Below are 15,861 nucleotides of genomic sequence, written 5' to 3'. Positions count from 1 at the left end.
TTGTCCACTTTTATAAAGTAATTCGTGTTCATTAAAGAAAGTTTGGAGACTGTAGAAAAGCAGCCTTTGTAAGATAGTTTGACATCTAATTACATCAGCTTATCTTATTTCATTTCTCTATATCCTTATTTATTTTCTGCCTATTCTACCAATCAAAAGCAGATGTGTTAAGTTCTCTAGCTGCAGTGGTATTTCTGTGAATTTCTAATTATGTTTCCAACAGCTATTTCTAGCTACATGTCAATGCTGTTTGATTCACCTCGTAACTGTTCTTCCTGTTATAGCTGCATTGTGAATTGGAATTTTCATTCATATGAAATTGATAGTTCTCTAGGGCAGTAGGTTCCACTGGATGCTTGCCTTAAATCTTGCTTTATTGGATATCTAAGTTATTGTTCCTCTTTAAATCTGTTACATACTTAGTTTTCCCCACCTCAGTAAATGGCATTTAACATTCACCTAGGCACTCTGGCCCTAAACTTACCCAATCCATCAGCAAGTCCTGCCAGTTCTGCCTCCAAACCATACCCTGAATCCATCAGTTCTCATCCCATCTCCATACCTGACCCTTGGATCTAAGCCACCATCCTTTCCACCTAGATTTTGTTGTCTATGGTCAATTTATGAAGCATACAGAGTGATCTTTTTGAAACTGAAGTCAGATCATGTCACTCCCGTGCTTAAAACGCTCATCTTTGGAATAAAATCTGAACTCAGCAAGGTCTTCTTGATCTGAGCCTGCCCCTAACCCCATCCACTCTCCAAATGCTCACTCTGGGCTCTTGAGACAAAGTCAAGAGCTGCATGGGCCTGCTTGCTGCTTCTGGAACAGGTCAAATATGTTCCTGTCTCAGGGCCTTAGCATTAGCTGTTTCCTCTGCTTGGAACCTTCTCCCTCAATCTCAACATCACTCCCTCCCTCCCTTTAGGTGTCTGTTCAAATGTCTCCTCTTGGACTATCCTATTATTTAAACATCCCTGCTTCTATCCCTCCCTCTCATCCCTCATCCTGCTTTATTTTTCTTTATAGCACCATCACAAACTAACTTTGTATGCGATTTGTCCTCTCCCCCGGACCATAAATTCCGTGAAAGTGGGAGCTTTGTACTAGTCATGTTTGAATCCCCAGTCCTGGAAAAAGTGTCTGATATGCTGTAATCATTCAAACAATATTTGTTCATCTAAAAACAGATGAAGTATGAAGCTTCCCAGGACATTGCCAATTTTCAGGGGCCAGAAGGAGTTCAAATTTGGGGCCAGTTCTATCCCTTAAAATTTTGAGAAAGCTGACTTTAGAACTTTAATAATTGACAGACGCATTCCCTTAAACCTAGCCATTGAAATTCCAGAAATTTATCCCAGAGAAAAAACTGGAAGAGTACATGAGAGGGAACTGGAACCCAGTGATGCCAGAGAGCCCTAAGTTTTTTCAAGAGAAGACTGAAAGTAGACATAAAAGGGAAATAGCAGGATTTAAAAATCTTGACAACTAATTTAAACAATATTCAAAACTACTGAGGCCAGGAAAAACAAGGCTGTAGGGCCAGATTTGCCTGCAAGCTACTGGTTTATAACCCCTGCATTTATCCTCTGCAGACATGGAAACAGACACCCAAGGAAGTGTGGTTTTGGGGACAGCAGAGTCCAGAATTGGGTCAAGTGATGGACTATGCATCACGTCAGGTGCGGAAGCACCCAGAAGAATTCGTGAGTTCACTTACAAGTGATTCCTTCCCTGGAATCCAACTGGGGCTTATTTCCCTGGCTCCTCAATAACTCCATCAGAGAAGGATAAGGGGAAGAAGGACCCAACCAGCAATCCCTGCGCCTCTGTCGAACGTGCCAGGACAAGTGTGATGGGCGTAACCGTAACCGGGTGAGAGAGCTCCGTTCCCTGAACTGATGTTTACGGAGGAGGTGAGGCTGTCGTCCCTCTCTGCCTGTGTTACCGTGACCGACCAGAGGGGGCGTACTACAGCTGGAGATGTGCATCTGTTGACCTGCCTTAAGCGAGAGAAGAGGGTTCTGGATCTGAGATGTAGACGGCACCCTGGAATCGGCTCAGGCAGCTAGCCTTAGCACTGTATTGTCACCTACTGGGCTTGTGTACAGGTGGGGGCTGGGGTTGGGGAGCATGAATTTCAGCACTCACCTATCTCAGGCTTTAAAACAAAAGTTTGGGATTGGACTTCCCTGGTGGTCCAGTGGTTAGGAATCTGCCTACCAAGGCAGGGGACTTGGGTTCAATCCCTGGTGTGGGAAGATTTCACATGCTGCGGGGCAATTAAGCCTGTGTACCACAACTACTGAAATCCACAACAGCAACTACTGAAGTCTGCAATAAGAGAAGCTTACATACTGCAACTCAAGAATAGCCCCCATTAGCCGCAGCTAGAGAAAACCCGTGCACAGCAACAAAGACCCAGCACAACCAAAAGTAAATTAGAAGTAAATAAATAAATAAAGAGTTGAGGATTGCCTATCACATCATCATATCATGTAGTTACTCAGTCATGTCCAACTCTTGGCCACCTCAGTGTTCGCCAGACTCCTGGGATTTTCCAGGCAAGAATACTGGAGTAGGTTGCTGGTTCCTTCTCCAGGGGATCTTCCTGACCTAGGGATTGAACCTGGGTCTCCCACATTGCAGACAGATTTTTTACCATCTGAGTGACCAGGGAAGCCACAAGGTGGCTAAGGATTGCCTAAGGTGAAAGCAAACGGTGGGCCAGAAAGGCATCAATTGGAAGAACATAGGCTAAAACAAATAGGGAAGCAAAATCAAGGTTAATTTGTTATGATCACTCTTCTACCCTTTAGGTCTGAGGGAAACATTTAATCAAACTTTCAAAAGTTACTTCTGGATGATCAGCCTTAGTTGTAAATCTCACTAAAGGTCTGAGCTTAAATGGTCCAGGGGAGCTTCAGCAGTTCTCACCCAGGATGTTTCCTCTTTTGGTAACAGCTCTCTGGCTTTCCAAGTGTACCCATCTGTCTCCCTTTCTCAGTCTGTTTGGGGAGATCTCACCCATTCTCCCCAACTACCCTGACCCCTGTCTTTCCCCAGGAGTGAGCACTAGTTCCGGGCCTAAGTAGTCAGTGTATCTCACCCTGTTGGCTATGGTGGATTGGTCTAAATTGGCCCAGAGAGAGTCAGTCCCAGGACTTGGGAGGGCGCACTGGGAAAGGAAGGCCACCACTTCAGTGACATGTAAGCTGAGAGCTGCTGGTGACCCGCATCTTCCCAAGACTGGGGAGAGTCTTACGGAGGGTAAAACCAACTCAGAGGAAAGCAGAGCTCAGAGACAAAGAATAACGTCATTTGAACCCTAGGATACAGCTGTGTTTGGGCTTTTCATTTCTGTAGGTCTAGAGATTCCTTTTTTGGGTTTGGTTAATGTAAATTGGAGGTCTATTACTTGCAACAGAAAGGGTTCCAACAAATACAGATGCAATGACTGAAAGGAGGCAAAGAAAAAAATCTATTACCTTCTTGCTGTTTTCTGTGAGCCACTGAATTCTCTGTTGATAGAGTTCAATAGCTCTGTTAAAACACAAGGAAGACTTGTCACCCAAGGTGAGTTCCAGCACCGAGCAATGCCCACTCACATACCAAAGGAAAATGCAGTGGGAATTTATTTCTTTTAATGTGTTTAAGGCACTGGGAGAATATATGGCAAAATCTAGCCCAGAAAAAACTGAAGGTCTTTGTTTGCTGGGGCAAATTATGGGGGGGATTGTGGAAAGGATTAGTGCTTCAAGGGAGGGTCAGTCTGTGCAGGATGGGGGAAGGTTCTCATGAGGAAGGTGGAAGAACATTCTTGCTCTTCTCAAATCTGTGTCTTCTCAGGTTAGACTTCTAGTCACCTGGACATAATAATAAGTGCACAACTGAGGCTGCTCAGCGTCAGTTTCTCAGTGGATTGATGAACAAAAAACTGGTTTTGAATAGTAAGTGGCCAGGGGAACTTCTAGAGTTTCCCTCATCGCAGACTATTCCTATGGCTATTTGGAGATCAGCCTGTAACACGTGCTCAAGTGAAGGGCTCAGTCATCTGAATTTAACTGAATTGACCTCATTGAGGTAGGTGGGATTTGGGGGGCCCAGAAATGGGCCTCTGGTCATGAACTCATGGATGAGGGGCAGTGGGCAGAGTCATAAGACACACAAGTAGGTGCAGGCAAAAAGCATGGGCTCCATGATGAGATGTGCTTGTCTTTGAGACCCAGCTGTGTTGTTTACTAGCTGTGTGACTTGGACAGCTATGGTAAACTCTACAGTTTCAACATCTCCAATGTGAAGATAATAATAAGACTTTATTCAAGTCAGTTTGCTGAAATTTAGTCTACTTGAAACGAATTCTCTGAAAATCAATTTGCCAAATGACCAGTTAACTGAATAGAACATTCCTTAAAATGCTGGATTCACAATTAAAACCAATCAACCAAAAATACTACAGAAATCTTTAAAATCTGTTTAAACTTCCAACTCAATAAAATTTGCTATAAAGGTTACAGTTAAAGTGCTTTGATAAGTTTGACAAATTGGTCATTTAGCAATTGATTTTCCATTAACTGTCTTGAGAATAATGTTATTTTTTGAGTTGTGAAGATTAAATAAGATAATGTGTGCAGCCTTTAGCAGAATTCCTGACACATGAATAAATGTTGGTTCTTTATTATTCTAACCTTTGAAGAAATCTCAGGCAAGCAGTAATCAAGCAAGCAATTGCTACACAGGGGATGGTGCTAACAAAATCTAGTTTGGGGGAATTCCATGGTGGTCCAGGAGTTAGGACACTGCTCTTTCACTGCTTAGGGCCTGGGTTCGATTCCTGGTCGGGGAACTAGGATGCCACAGGCTGTGAAGTGAAGCCAAAAAAAGTAAAAAGAAGCTTTAAAAAAAATCTGGTTCAGGGACTTCCCTGATGGTCCAGTGGTTAAGACTTAGCCTTCCAATGCAAGGGGTGAGAGTTCAACCTCTGGTTGGGGAATTAAGATCCCATATGCCTTATGACCCCAAAACCAAAATGCAAACAGAAGTAATATTGTAACAAATTCAATAAAGACTTTAAAAATGGTCCACATTAAAACAACAACAACAACACTGGTTTGGAAGTGGGGGGACCTGAATATTTTTAACATATATCTATAAAGATATGAACCCAATCAATCTGTCACTCTTAATTGTTACACATCAGATGAGGCAGTGAGGTTTCATCCAAAGGGGCCATGGGTTTTAAGAGGGTGAGAAAAACTGATATAGTTCAACCTTCTTTATTTGACAAAAGAAGACATTGAAGCCAGAACTGGGAAGAGAACTGCCCACGGGTCCAACAGAGCCTGTCTTTTGAACACAGTCACTTTCAGAGAGCTGAAACCAGGTAATTCTTGAGCTCTGGGCTTGTTGGGAGGACACGAGAAACATACTTACTCAGAAAGCTTGGCTTCAAATTGGTGGACGGTCTGGGTGGGGAAGTGCATTTTCTTTGTGACACTGCTGGCCTCCTCCCTGAAGAAGCAAAGTCTCATGAAAGGGTCTCTTGGGCTCAGGGGGCTGGACGTGTCTCACAGGCTTTGGGGAGGGGAGTGGCTTCGGACTTACAGCACGGATGTGCCCTGGCATATCAGGTCAGCAAAAGTGAGTTTCTTAGACTTTAAACTGTGCATTGAAAGCCAGTCTTCTGAATTCTCCCAGACTGAAGGCTGGGTCTCATCCCCCTGCAGCCTCTGTGAAACAGAAGCCAGAGTCAAGGCAAAAACAGGGAAAAGAGAAGGCAAAGCTCAGAGTGTTTTAGGTCTCTCCATGGGGAGCCCCGGGGGTGCCAGCCTGACTGGTCCTACCCAAGAGAGTCTGTTCAGGAACTCGCCTTGCTGAGGCAACAGACATGTGCAGAGAGGCCTGCTGTGGGCCACCTGCCCCCGATGATACTGGTTCCCATCCCTCACCTCATGCCCAGTATGTCCCCAGAGGAGTCAAGGGTCACTCACCACATCCTGCCTTGTGAGAGACTGAATATACAAACACACAGTGGCTAGACCCTGCATGACTTCAGGACTCTGACCCACATCCTCTGTAGCAACCAGTCCATGGAGCCAAACCATAACCTCTCCAGCAACTGGATCAGGAGGTCAGGACTGTGACGGGGCTGCCACCTTTCCTATTTCATCCCCTTTTCCAGCTCAGGACCAGCCAGAGAAAGCCAAGCATGCTCCCAAACCAGTCACAGGAGATGCCCAGGTTCTAGTTAGCTCATCTCTGGCTTCTGTGTGCCTGCTCCTTCAGGGCACACCTGAAGCTTCCTCATTCTTTTCACTCTAAAGTTTACCTATTTCCCTGCCTGCCTTTGAGTCTTTGCCAAACACAAGTGACGGTGGTGTGTTTGTTTATTTCTGTATTTGCATTCTCTGTATCTTTTCAGATATAAGAGTTCTGCCTCCCTCTCAGTCTGAGGGATCCTCCACAAATATTTGTTGACTAATAGAAGAGGGAATAAGTTTCCCTGTCTGTTCCAGAGGCCAGACACAAGAGCAGAGGGTAAAAGTTTTAGTGGAAGAATTTCCTAGAATTCACAGGAGTCTGGCCATGAAATGAACAAACCCCCTTGCTTGTGCCTAGTGGTGCTTGTGTCCCTTACATAATGCTAAGCGCAGGATGTGGGTGGTGGCCTTGGTGATAGAGCTGAAGTCATTGCCAGCAAGCACTCAACATCGCTGATATGTTCTGGGAGCCAGAAGGTGGGAGAGAGCTGACATAAGGCTCTGAGCCCATTTTCCTTGTTTTGAGCCCTGTTTTGAGGTGCTAGGGCTACAGTGTGAACAAGATAGAAATGTTCCTGTCTTTTTGGAGCTCACATTCTAGTGTGGATAGAGGGTTAGTAAAGAAAAGCAAAATCAATGTATATAATTTTAGCAAGGAACAGTTATATTAAGAAAGTGGGGCAAGAGAATGTGACAGAAAATGACTAGGGTGGAGATGGGGAGTCACTTTAGCTGAGATGGGGGTCAGAGAAGGTCCTCCTGAAAGTCCACGAGGCAGCCCTGTGCGACCCTGGGAATGCACATTCCAGGCAGAGGCAGACTTGGGGCTGGGTCAGGGTTCTTCCAGAACAGAAGGGTGGCCACGGTGACGAGTGTGTAGTGAACACAGGGTGTGTGTGACACAAGAGGAGCCTGGAACGGTGCAAGGCCTGGCTCAGACAGGGATTCTGCGAGAGCTTCCAGCACAAGCACCATTGTCTGAATGAGTCAATGGGCCTTACATGCTGCCAGGGTTGGCCATGACTCGGGGTGAGGAATCCCATCGTCAGGGGAGGCTGGCTCAGACCCACAGTGAGAAACCACCCTGCAGTGTCCGATGACTGTGGAAAGGACCTGCGCTGCTTAGCCCACCACGGCCCTGTCTACACCCAAGGATGGCTTTGCCCGTCTCCTGTGCACCTGCTGAAACCCTGAGTGGGTCCTGCTTGGGCTTGTCTTTGTCGGGCTGTCACTGCAGAGGGTGAGGTGGTGGACAAGGGGATGAAATTACCTGCTGTGGCTGACCAAGCTGCCTTAGACAGAATTAGATCTGACAGAGGATTCTGAAGGAGGAACCGGCAGAGGAAGAAAGAGAGGAAAGAAGGGAGTGCAGTCCTGGGCCCCCCACTTACTAGCTTTGTGATGCTGGGCAAGCCATGCATCTCCTACACCAAACAGTGCTTAACAATGACTCTTGTTTCCCCTCATATTTGGTGGACAGAAGACTACAGTTCATGGAATCTCAAGGAGTTGAACTTGACTGAGTGAGCAACACACACACAGAGAAGGTAACGAACAAATGGACAGTGAAAATAAACGGCTGCTGCCCTATTCCAGCTAGACAGCATTGGGTGCCTTACATCTGTGCCTGAGGCCTGCTCACCCTCTGTTTCAAAAGGAAATTAGCAACTGCTAAAGTGTGAAAAACGCTAATAATTAGAGCAACACTTAATAGCGCTGCTTTAACGTGACAAGCACTTCACATATATTATTTATGTCTGTGAAACAGGTTTCATCATTGTTAACCTCATTTAACCAACAAGGAAACTGAAGTACTGAGGATTAAGTAATTTGTTCAAAGTCATATAGCTAGTAAGAGGTGGAAATGGGATTCAGAGCCAAGCAGTATAGCTTGAGTCATGCTCACAATCACACATACTATATGGCCTTTAAATTTACCACCAAACTCTGACTGTCTTTGTGAAGGACTGAGAGAGAACTGACTGAAAAGACAATTTTCTCATTATTTCTCTCTGCTAATTAATGTTGCCTGTAATCTTAGCCCCACACTTAGGGAGCTGCTGCTGTACATCATATAACCACTAGATGTCACTCTTCTCATCTTTCAGGACAACCACCTCCCTAGTTTGTAACAGAAACAGGTAGACTTCTCATTCCCCCTTTTCTTCCATTTTACTTGCATTTGAAATGTTCCATCATGCTTTAGGACATGGATTTTGTATTGCTGATGTTTGAAGAGTTACTATTAGACACAGGCTTCCCTGGTGGCTCAGTGGAAAAGAACCCACCTGCCAATACAGGAGACTCGGGTTCAGTCCCTGGATAGGGAAGATCCCCTGCAGAAGGGAATGACAACGCACTCCAGTATTCTTGCCTGGGATATTCCAAGTACAGAGGAGCCATGGAGTGGCAAAGGGCTGGACACGAATGAGCGACTGAGCACCATTAAACACATTATGGATTTTGACTGTAGACATACTGATGACACGCTAAAGGAAGTGCTTGACGTACAAAAGAGTATGATCTTTGTTGGGGCAATCCATTCTCTCTTTCTCACTGCAATTTGTTTGTGATGTAAATGAGGCCCCGGTTGTGGCTGATAAGTAAGAGTGGTCCTTGTACACCTGGGAAGTCATGTATTTGATAAGAAATTAGGTGAAATAGATACTCTTAGTATCAACATCTAAGGTCACTGAGAGAATGCTTCAGAATCTCCAGACACTACTGACCTTTGCTCATTTTCTTGTAATTAAACTTGCTTTCCTGTTAGTGCCAATATTTGAGAAAAGTAAAACACAACTATTTTCCTGATTTTTAATCACCAGCATTAAAACTGTATTGTTTTTGACTGATTATCATTTCAAAAGATTTTTGTTAAACTCTAGTATAGGTAGAGAGTTATGGGCCAGGCTTGCGCTGACAGCCGCCGATGACAATTATTTCTACGGTAGAGTGAGCTGTGAGTTCTAGACAATCCACTCACCACCATGAGAAGACAGCTCATCAACATGCTGGGAGTCAGCCTAAGACCACAGTTCTGGTTATTCTAGAGGTTAATTCTCCTGCCATAACTCTCTCACTCCAATAGCACTTCCCGAAACTGATTTTTGGGTTTAGATTTTTTAGGAAATCCTACAAGAAAAACAAATCTCAGGAAGGAGAATCTTAGAATTAAATTCCTTAGTCTACAAGCTTTGATAACAAGGACAGCATCTTCACACCCTCCTGAATATTTGATGATATGGCCAAGAAGGCTATACTATTTCTATAAATAGCATAGAGATTCTTTAGTAATTTTTAAAGACAGGAGATTAGAGATGAATTCTTAACTAGTCCTGAGATCCTACATGAAGAAAGAAATACATTCTGCATTCCCAGCTATGATTTGTGAACACGGCTGCTCAGTAGAAGCACTTATGGTTTTTACCAGTAAGTCCTGTGTCTGGTTAACATGCGTAACCAGGAGTCCATTGTCTAGCTTTTGGCCACGTTCATTGATATTCTTCTGGTTCAACTGCTTCTTCGGATCTCTGTCATTGTTTCTCCTCATGCTACAAAACACAAAGTCATTTGATCAATGCCCTGGTGCCAGACATTGATGCCACATTGTCAGGGCCTCCAGAAGCATTTTTATTTCTGTGTAGTAACAGGGGAAGTTTCTTGTGTACATCTTGATAAAATGTGGGCTCCAAGTTCATAAGACATTTTATTTTATTGTTTTGGTTGTTAGGTAACTGAAGCCCTCAGGTGTAAGATGATGCAATTATCATTTACCCAGTCTCACTTAAAGGCACGTATTTCCCCCTCAACTCTCATGAAAAGAAAAAAAATGTTACTGTTGTTGATTTCATTTGGAAAAATCAGAGAAGATGCTTACCAGTGATTTTCCAGAAATGTACTGTCTTGACTATGGAAGACATCACTAATTTGTGTGGCCATTATAAAAACATCCAGTGCTTATTTCCCTAGGGAGCAAAATAATACCAGAAAGGGATGAGTGCAACATGTAGGCAATGGCCTTGGAGGGCATATATATTCAGCTCAACTCTATAATTCATTCATTCAGTAAGTTCTTATTGAACGCCTACTTGATGCTGCGGATACAATGGTGAAGAAGATGACAAAAGTGTTCTCAACTTCAGGGCTTCTGACATTTTGGATGATTATTTGTCGTGGGGTTGTCCCGTGCACTGAAGAATGCTCTACGTATCAGATGCCAGGAGCATCCCTGCCCTTCAGATTGTAACAACTAATAATGTCTCTAAGCGTGGCCTAATGTCTCTGGGGAGCACAGTCATCCCCAGCTGACAATCATGGAGCTAGACATTGTCCTTGTCCTGCCAGAAGGAGAGACTGATGTTAAAAATTAAATATAGTAGGGGCTTCCCTTGTGGCTCAGTGGTAAAGAATCTGCCTGCCAATGCAGGAGACACAGGTTCAACCCCCGGTCCAGGAAATTCCCACATGCCATGAAACAACCAAACCCATGCGCCACAACTACTAAGCCTGTGCTCTAGAGCCCAGGAGCCACAACTACTGAGCTCTCGAGCCTGAGAGCCTGTGCTCCAAACAAGAGAAGCTATTGCAATGAGAAGCCCTCGCACGGCAACTAGAGAGTAGGCCCCCCACACTCACCCAAACTAGAGAAAGCCTGTGCAGCAGTGAAGACTCAGGGCAGCCAAAAAAATAAATAAAATTTAAAAATTAAATATAGTAATAACAAACTGTGGAACGTGTTATGAAGGAAGGATAGAGAGTAATCAGGAATCTCCTTTGCATAGGTAGGGTGGTCAGTGAAGGTATCTTTTGAGCTTAGACCTTTTTGTTGTTGTTAATTTTGGCCACACCCCATGGCATGTGGTCCCTTAGCTCACCAACCAGGGATCTGACTCATGCTCCCTGAACTGGAAGGTGGAGTCAACCCCTGGACCACCAGGGGAGGCCTGAGCTTAGGCTTTCTTGAAGGATGAAAAGGAGGTAGCCGATGAAAAGTCTGGCAGAGAGGACAGCAAGTGAAGTAGGCAGAGAAGACAGCAAGTGCCCATAACGACTTAGAGGATGGGGGAGTGGACAGGGAAAACATTAAGATGAGGCCGAGTTTTTCCTCTGATAACTGCCTGTGCACTCAGAGGGTGGGTCCCTGTAGCTACTGCTTGCAGCTTATGGGGTTAGTGGTACACACGGGCCTGACAGATCAATCAGATCCTCCCTTTGGGAATTCAGAATGAAGAGCTGTGAGGCCACCATGTACATTCAGAAGCAGGGAAAGGCTGTCTTCAGAGCCAAGTTGAGGGCAGGGCCATTCCCGGCCTTGGTTTCCCTGGGGCCTTTCTCTCCCGGCTCCCTCCTCTCTCTGCCCCTTCCTAGTCTCTTTTGCAGGCTCGCCTTTTCTACCTGAGCATTTTAAGTTGGTGTTCCTCAAGGCTAAATCATGCACACAGTTCTCCTCTCACTTTCTTCTCTTTTCCTAGGCAAACATCCTTGTCCTTGACTTCAACTGTCATCTGTACATCAGTGACTCCCAGTTGCATGTCAAAAGCCCAGACCTCTCACTCTGACTCCAGACCTATGTGTTCAATTACACTGGATATTTCCACCTGGAGCAACTTGGACTCAGCATGTCCAAGACTGAATTCAAATTTCCTACACACTAACCTCTGGTCTTTGTTCTCTAACTTAGAGAAAAGAACCACCATCCATCTAATTATATGAGTCAGAAATGAATTATTCTTGAAAGCCTCATTCCCCATATCCACTCTATCATCTAATCTTGCCTTTTTTTTTTTTTTGGCCATGCTGTGCCACATACAGGATCTTACTTCTGCCACCAGAGATCGAACCTGTGCCCCCTGCAGTGGAAGCCAGAGTCCTAACCACTGGACTGACAGGGAAGTCGCTAACCTTGTAAATTTTACCTCTCTCAAATCTCACCACTTGTCTCCACTGACATTTCTCGCATTGAGGCTGCTGTCACCTCTGCCATAGATGACTGCAGTAGATCCTAAGTGGCTTCCCTATATCCCCTCAGTTCTCCCATCTAATCTCTTCTCACTGAAGTCAGAGTGACTTTTTAAAAACAGAAATTCAGGGCAGTCTCTGGTGAACTAGTAGTTAGGATACTGTGTGCTCACTGCCATGTCTGGGTTCAATCCCTGATCAGGGAACTAACATCCCACAAGCCATAAATTGCAGCCAAAAAACCCCACAGACCCAAAGTCACACCCCCTCTTCTGCCTCTTGATGAAAACTGTTCAAAGTCTTCCTTTTATTTCTAGAATAAAGATTAAGATAATAACAATGGCATTTGAGGCTCACAGGCTCTGGCCGCTGTCCACTGACCTCTCCAGCTTTCCCACCCTACCTCCCTTCACCATGTCTGTGTCCCACAGCTCCCCTTCCCCTTCAGACCCCACAATGCTGCACATTTCCTCTAGTCACAGGACTTTTTCATGGGCTGGCTTTGCTCTGAACATTCTCTTCCCCTCCTTGCCCCCAGTTACTCATCCTTGACTCTTCAGCTCACACTTCACTTCTGCGAAGTCTTCCCCACCATCCTACTCTATTCCAGGTTTCTTGTGTTATGTAAACTATCACAGAACTGTGCTCCTTTCTTTGAAAGTACTTAATTTAGAATAATACATTCATTAGTGTGATTTTTTTAAAATTGGCATCTTTCTCCCATGAGATTATAAATTACATGAGAGCAGGGACTGGTAGACAGTAAATATTTTGAGGAGGGGAAGTAAACCTTGGTTTTTGAAGAACTGACCTCACTTCCTGTTCTTGGGTTCCATTAGATACTTGTTCCTCCTAATTCCTCCCTTTTTGTAGGAATTCCTTCTAATTCCTCCCTTTTTGCTTTCTGTGTGCTAAGTTGCTTCAGTCGTGTTCGACTCTTTGTGACCCCTTGGACTGTTGCCTGCCAGGCTCCTCTGTCTGTGGGATACTCCAGGCAAGAATACAGGACTGGATTGCACTCCACTTCCCAACCCAGGGATCAAACCCATATCACTAGTACTGCCTGGCAACTTCATTTAGGTTTCTTGTTATTTGAAACAAACAAACAACAAACAAACAAACAAAAATTGCCTAAAACACAGCCAGTGGGAATCTCCAGATGGAGTTGAAGGTTAATATCGGAGTGGGTGTTCTCATACAAACATTAAATAGTTTAATGATGGTTCAGGGACTTTCCAGGTGGCTCAGTGGTAAAGGGGCTTCCCTGGTGGCTCAGATGGTAAAGCATCTGTCTGCACTGTGGGACACCCGGATTCAATCCTTGGGTTGGGAAGATCCCCTGGAGAAGGAAATGGCAACCCATTCCAGTACTCTTGCCTGGAAAATTCCATGGACTGAGGAGCCTGGTAAGCTACAGTCCATGGGGTTGTAAAGAGTCAGACACGACTAAGCACACACATAGCAACATAATGATGGTTCAGCAACTTGTTTTTCTCCTTTGGGTCTTTAATCTTTTATTCAGAAGAGTTTTCTTTTCTGGGAAGCACCAAGATAGTATGGCAATATCTCGAACCACAGCTGGCTCTACTTACAGTTAGCCGGGAAACTCTCGGTGGCTGAGCCTGTTGGAATAGAAAGGCCTCGTGAACACTGGATGCCCCATCAGGCTCAGTTCCCTCTTTTCTAACAACCTAATGAACTCAGAGGCTTGCACAACTGGATTCTGGGGTGACTTGTGTTGGCTGATGGAGGGGTATTTGGGCTGCATAAAACTAACATAACAATGTGGCGTGCTAAAGGAGCACTGGACCTTTGGTTTCTCCATCGGCAGAAGGGCATGGGGATAATAGTAACTTCAACTCCATCAAGAGGCTCAGATGAAACTGAGAATATATAAGAGCTTTGTAAAATACAAAGTACTATATGAATGAGGAATACCATTTTAAAACCTGCCACATCTTCAAGCACTTCAGCATGTGGCTCAAGCACTCATCCATCTGTGTACATTTATAGAGTGCCTATTCAGAGCAGGAGAGACCTGGTACTGGGGAGGCAGAGCTGGACAGCCCTTGCCCTTAGGCCTTTGCTCAATGAAACCTCAGAGACGTCTTCTTTGATTGCCCCTCCTCAGACAGGACCTCCTCTGCCCTGTTTAGTTTCCTCTGCAGCACATTTCATCATCTGATGTTCTATATATTTATTATGTCTCTGCTCCACTCTCCCCTACCCATCAGTCCACTAAAAGTAGGATCCTTGAGGGCAGGGACTTAGTTAACATAACTAAGTTAGAATGGTTCTTTGTAATCATTGCCTACAAAAACATTGCCCCCCAAACATTTGTTGAATAAATGTACTCAGGGCAGGTCCAGAGTTTAGACAAATGTGGGCCACGTTACCTTGGGAGACTGGTCACAGGAGGGGAAGAGAACATGCAAAACAGGTCCTTAGGAAACGACATCTTGTCAAAGGGAGAGAGGTAGCCCTGATTAGCAGATAAAAGAAAATCTTCAGCTAAGTTCCTGATGTGCTAACATCTGGATCTAGGATTCTCCTAACTATCCAGGATAAAGCCACACCCAGGGTTTGTATTTTTAACTGCCAAGTAACCTCTAGTCTTGTCCCGATCCGATCCATTTTACAATCTGCTGCCAGAATGATTTTCTGATATGCAGAACTGTCTGTATTATTACCTGTTTAGAACCTTGCCGTGGCTCCTCAGTACTGTAGACAAGCAGACCAGATCTTCTTCAAAAACTTTTCACTCCTTTTGCCTCTATTCTTTACTCACCTCTCTACCTCATCTTGCATCCTTTTGTGCACCCTGATAACCTCACTTATACACTTTGCTAATTCATTCCCTTCTTGGCTCAAGTTGGATCTACTTCTAGAAATGCCTTTGCAACAAAAGTTTGATAAGAAAACCCAAGAAGTTTTTCCTGAACCCCATTTGCTGCCCCCAACCCCTAAGGAGGAAATAATTTCCTCCTAGTCCTGCCCTCTGGCTGTCTCCTATCAAACTGTCACAGTTCTCCCATTATTCTCTTTTTTACTGTTGTATCCCCAGCCTCTAGCACAATGCCTGGCATGTAGACAGCAGGTGCTTAAGACCCAGGCTCCCTGAGTCTCTCTCACTCAGCCCAGAGCTTCGTGTCTGGGCCTCCCTCACCCTCTCTCTTACCACCCTATCAATACTTGAGACTCTCAACCTCACCTGCATTTCTCTATTTCTCCAACTTTGGGAGAAGGGCCCTGGTCATTCCAGCACTCTGTTTTTCCTGGTTCCCGCTTCTAGTTCCTCCAAGCAACAGTGAAGCTTGCCCTGTCGCGAAGTGTTAGCTGGTGTCCAAGGTAACAGACTGCACTACTGCAGCTAGAGGCAGGGATGGGAAAAAACGTTCCTCACCCTGGGGAAGAAATTACCACTTTGTTGCTTGTAACAACCTCTCCCTAGGCACTCTGCTTTTCTCCACCCCCACAAAAGCCAGGAGCAGGATTTGGACCTCTTCTCTAGTTTTAGAACCTCTGGGTCATCGGAAAACTATGGTTTAGACCAGTGGAGCCCTGGTGCCTGCTGCCTTCCTGTGCTAGGAACTGAAGACAGACAGCAGAGAACCTGTGACATGCGTGAAAGCTGATGACCTT

The 15,861-nt window shown here is 44.9% G+C and overlaps 1 protein-coding gene across 9 annotated transcripts in view; it reads right to left on the bottom strand.

Annotated features, from left to right (window-relative positions):
* VWA3A (von Willebrand factor A domain containing 3A) overlaps window positions 1–15,525 on the bottom strand; it is a 54,782-nt gene extending 39,257 nt beyond the window's left edge. For 6 of the 9 annotated variants that reach the window (XM_012104246.5, XM_027961503.3, XM_027961502.3 and 3 more), the window contains exons 1-8: window positions 15,431–15,525; window positions 14,910–14,940; window positions 13,812–13,841; window positions 10,139–10,226; window positions 9,689–9,812; window positions 5,606–5,730; window positions 5,435–5,512; window positions 3,490–3,544 (exon numbers count right to left, since the gene is read on the bottom strand). In XM_012104246.5, the coding sequence (XP_011959636.3) occupies window positions 3,490–3,544; window positions 5,435–5,512; window positions 5,606–5,730; window positions 9,689–9,812; window positions 10,139–10,200 (444 nt within the window). In that variant the 5' untranslated portion in view covers window positions 10,201–10,226; window positions 13,812–13,841; window positions 14,910–14,940; window positions 15,431–15,525. Of the gene's footprint in view, window positions 1–3,489; window positions 3,545–5,434; window positions 5,513–5,605; window positions 5,731–9,688; window positions 9,813–10,138; window positions 10,227–13,811; window positions 13,842–14,909 lie in introns of all 9 variants that reach the window. The other 3 variants (XM_027961501.3, XM_060405809.1, XM_060405810.1) reach the window with 1 other exon arrangement.
* Window positions 15,526–15,861: the final 336 nt, after the last annotated feature.

The sequence above is a fragment of the Ovis aries genome, chromosome 24 (genome assembly GCF_016772045.2).
Source record: "Ovis aries strain OAR_USU_Benz2616 breed Rambouillet chromosome 24, ARS-UI_Ramb_v3.0, whole genome shotgun sequence".
Classification (NCBI taxonomy): Eukaryota; Metazoa; Chordata; class Mammalia; order Artiodactyla; family Bovidae; genus Ovis; species Ovis aries.
The sequence above is the reverse complement of the archived record's forward strand: the minus strand, read 5'-3'. Positions and strand labels throughout refer to the sequence as shown.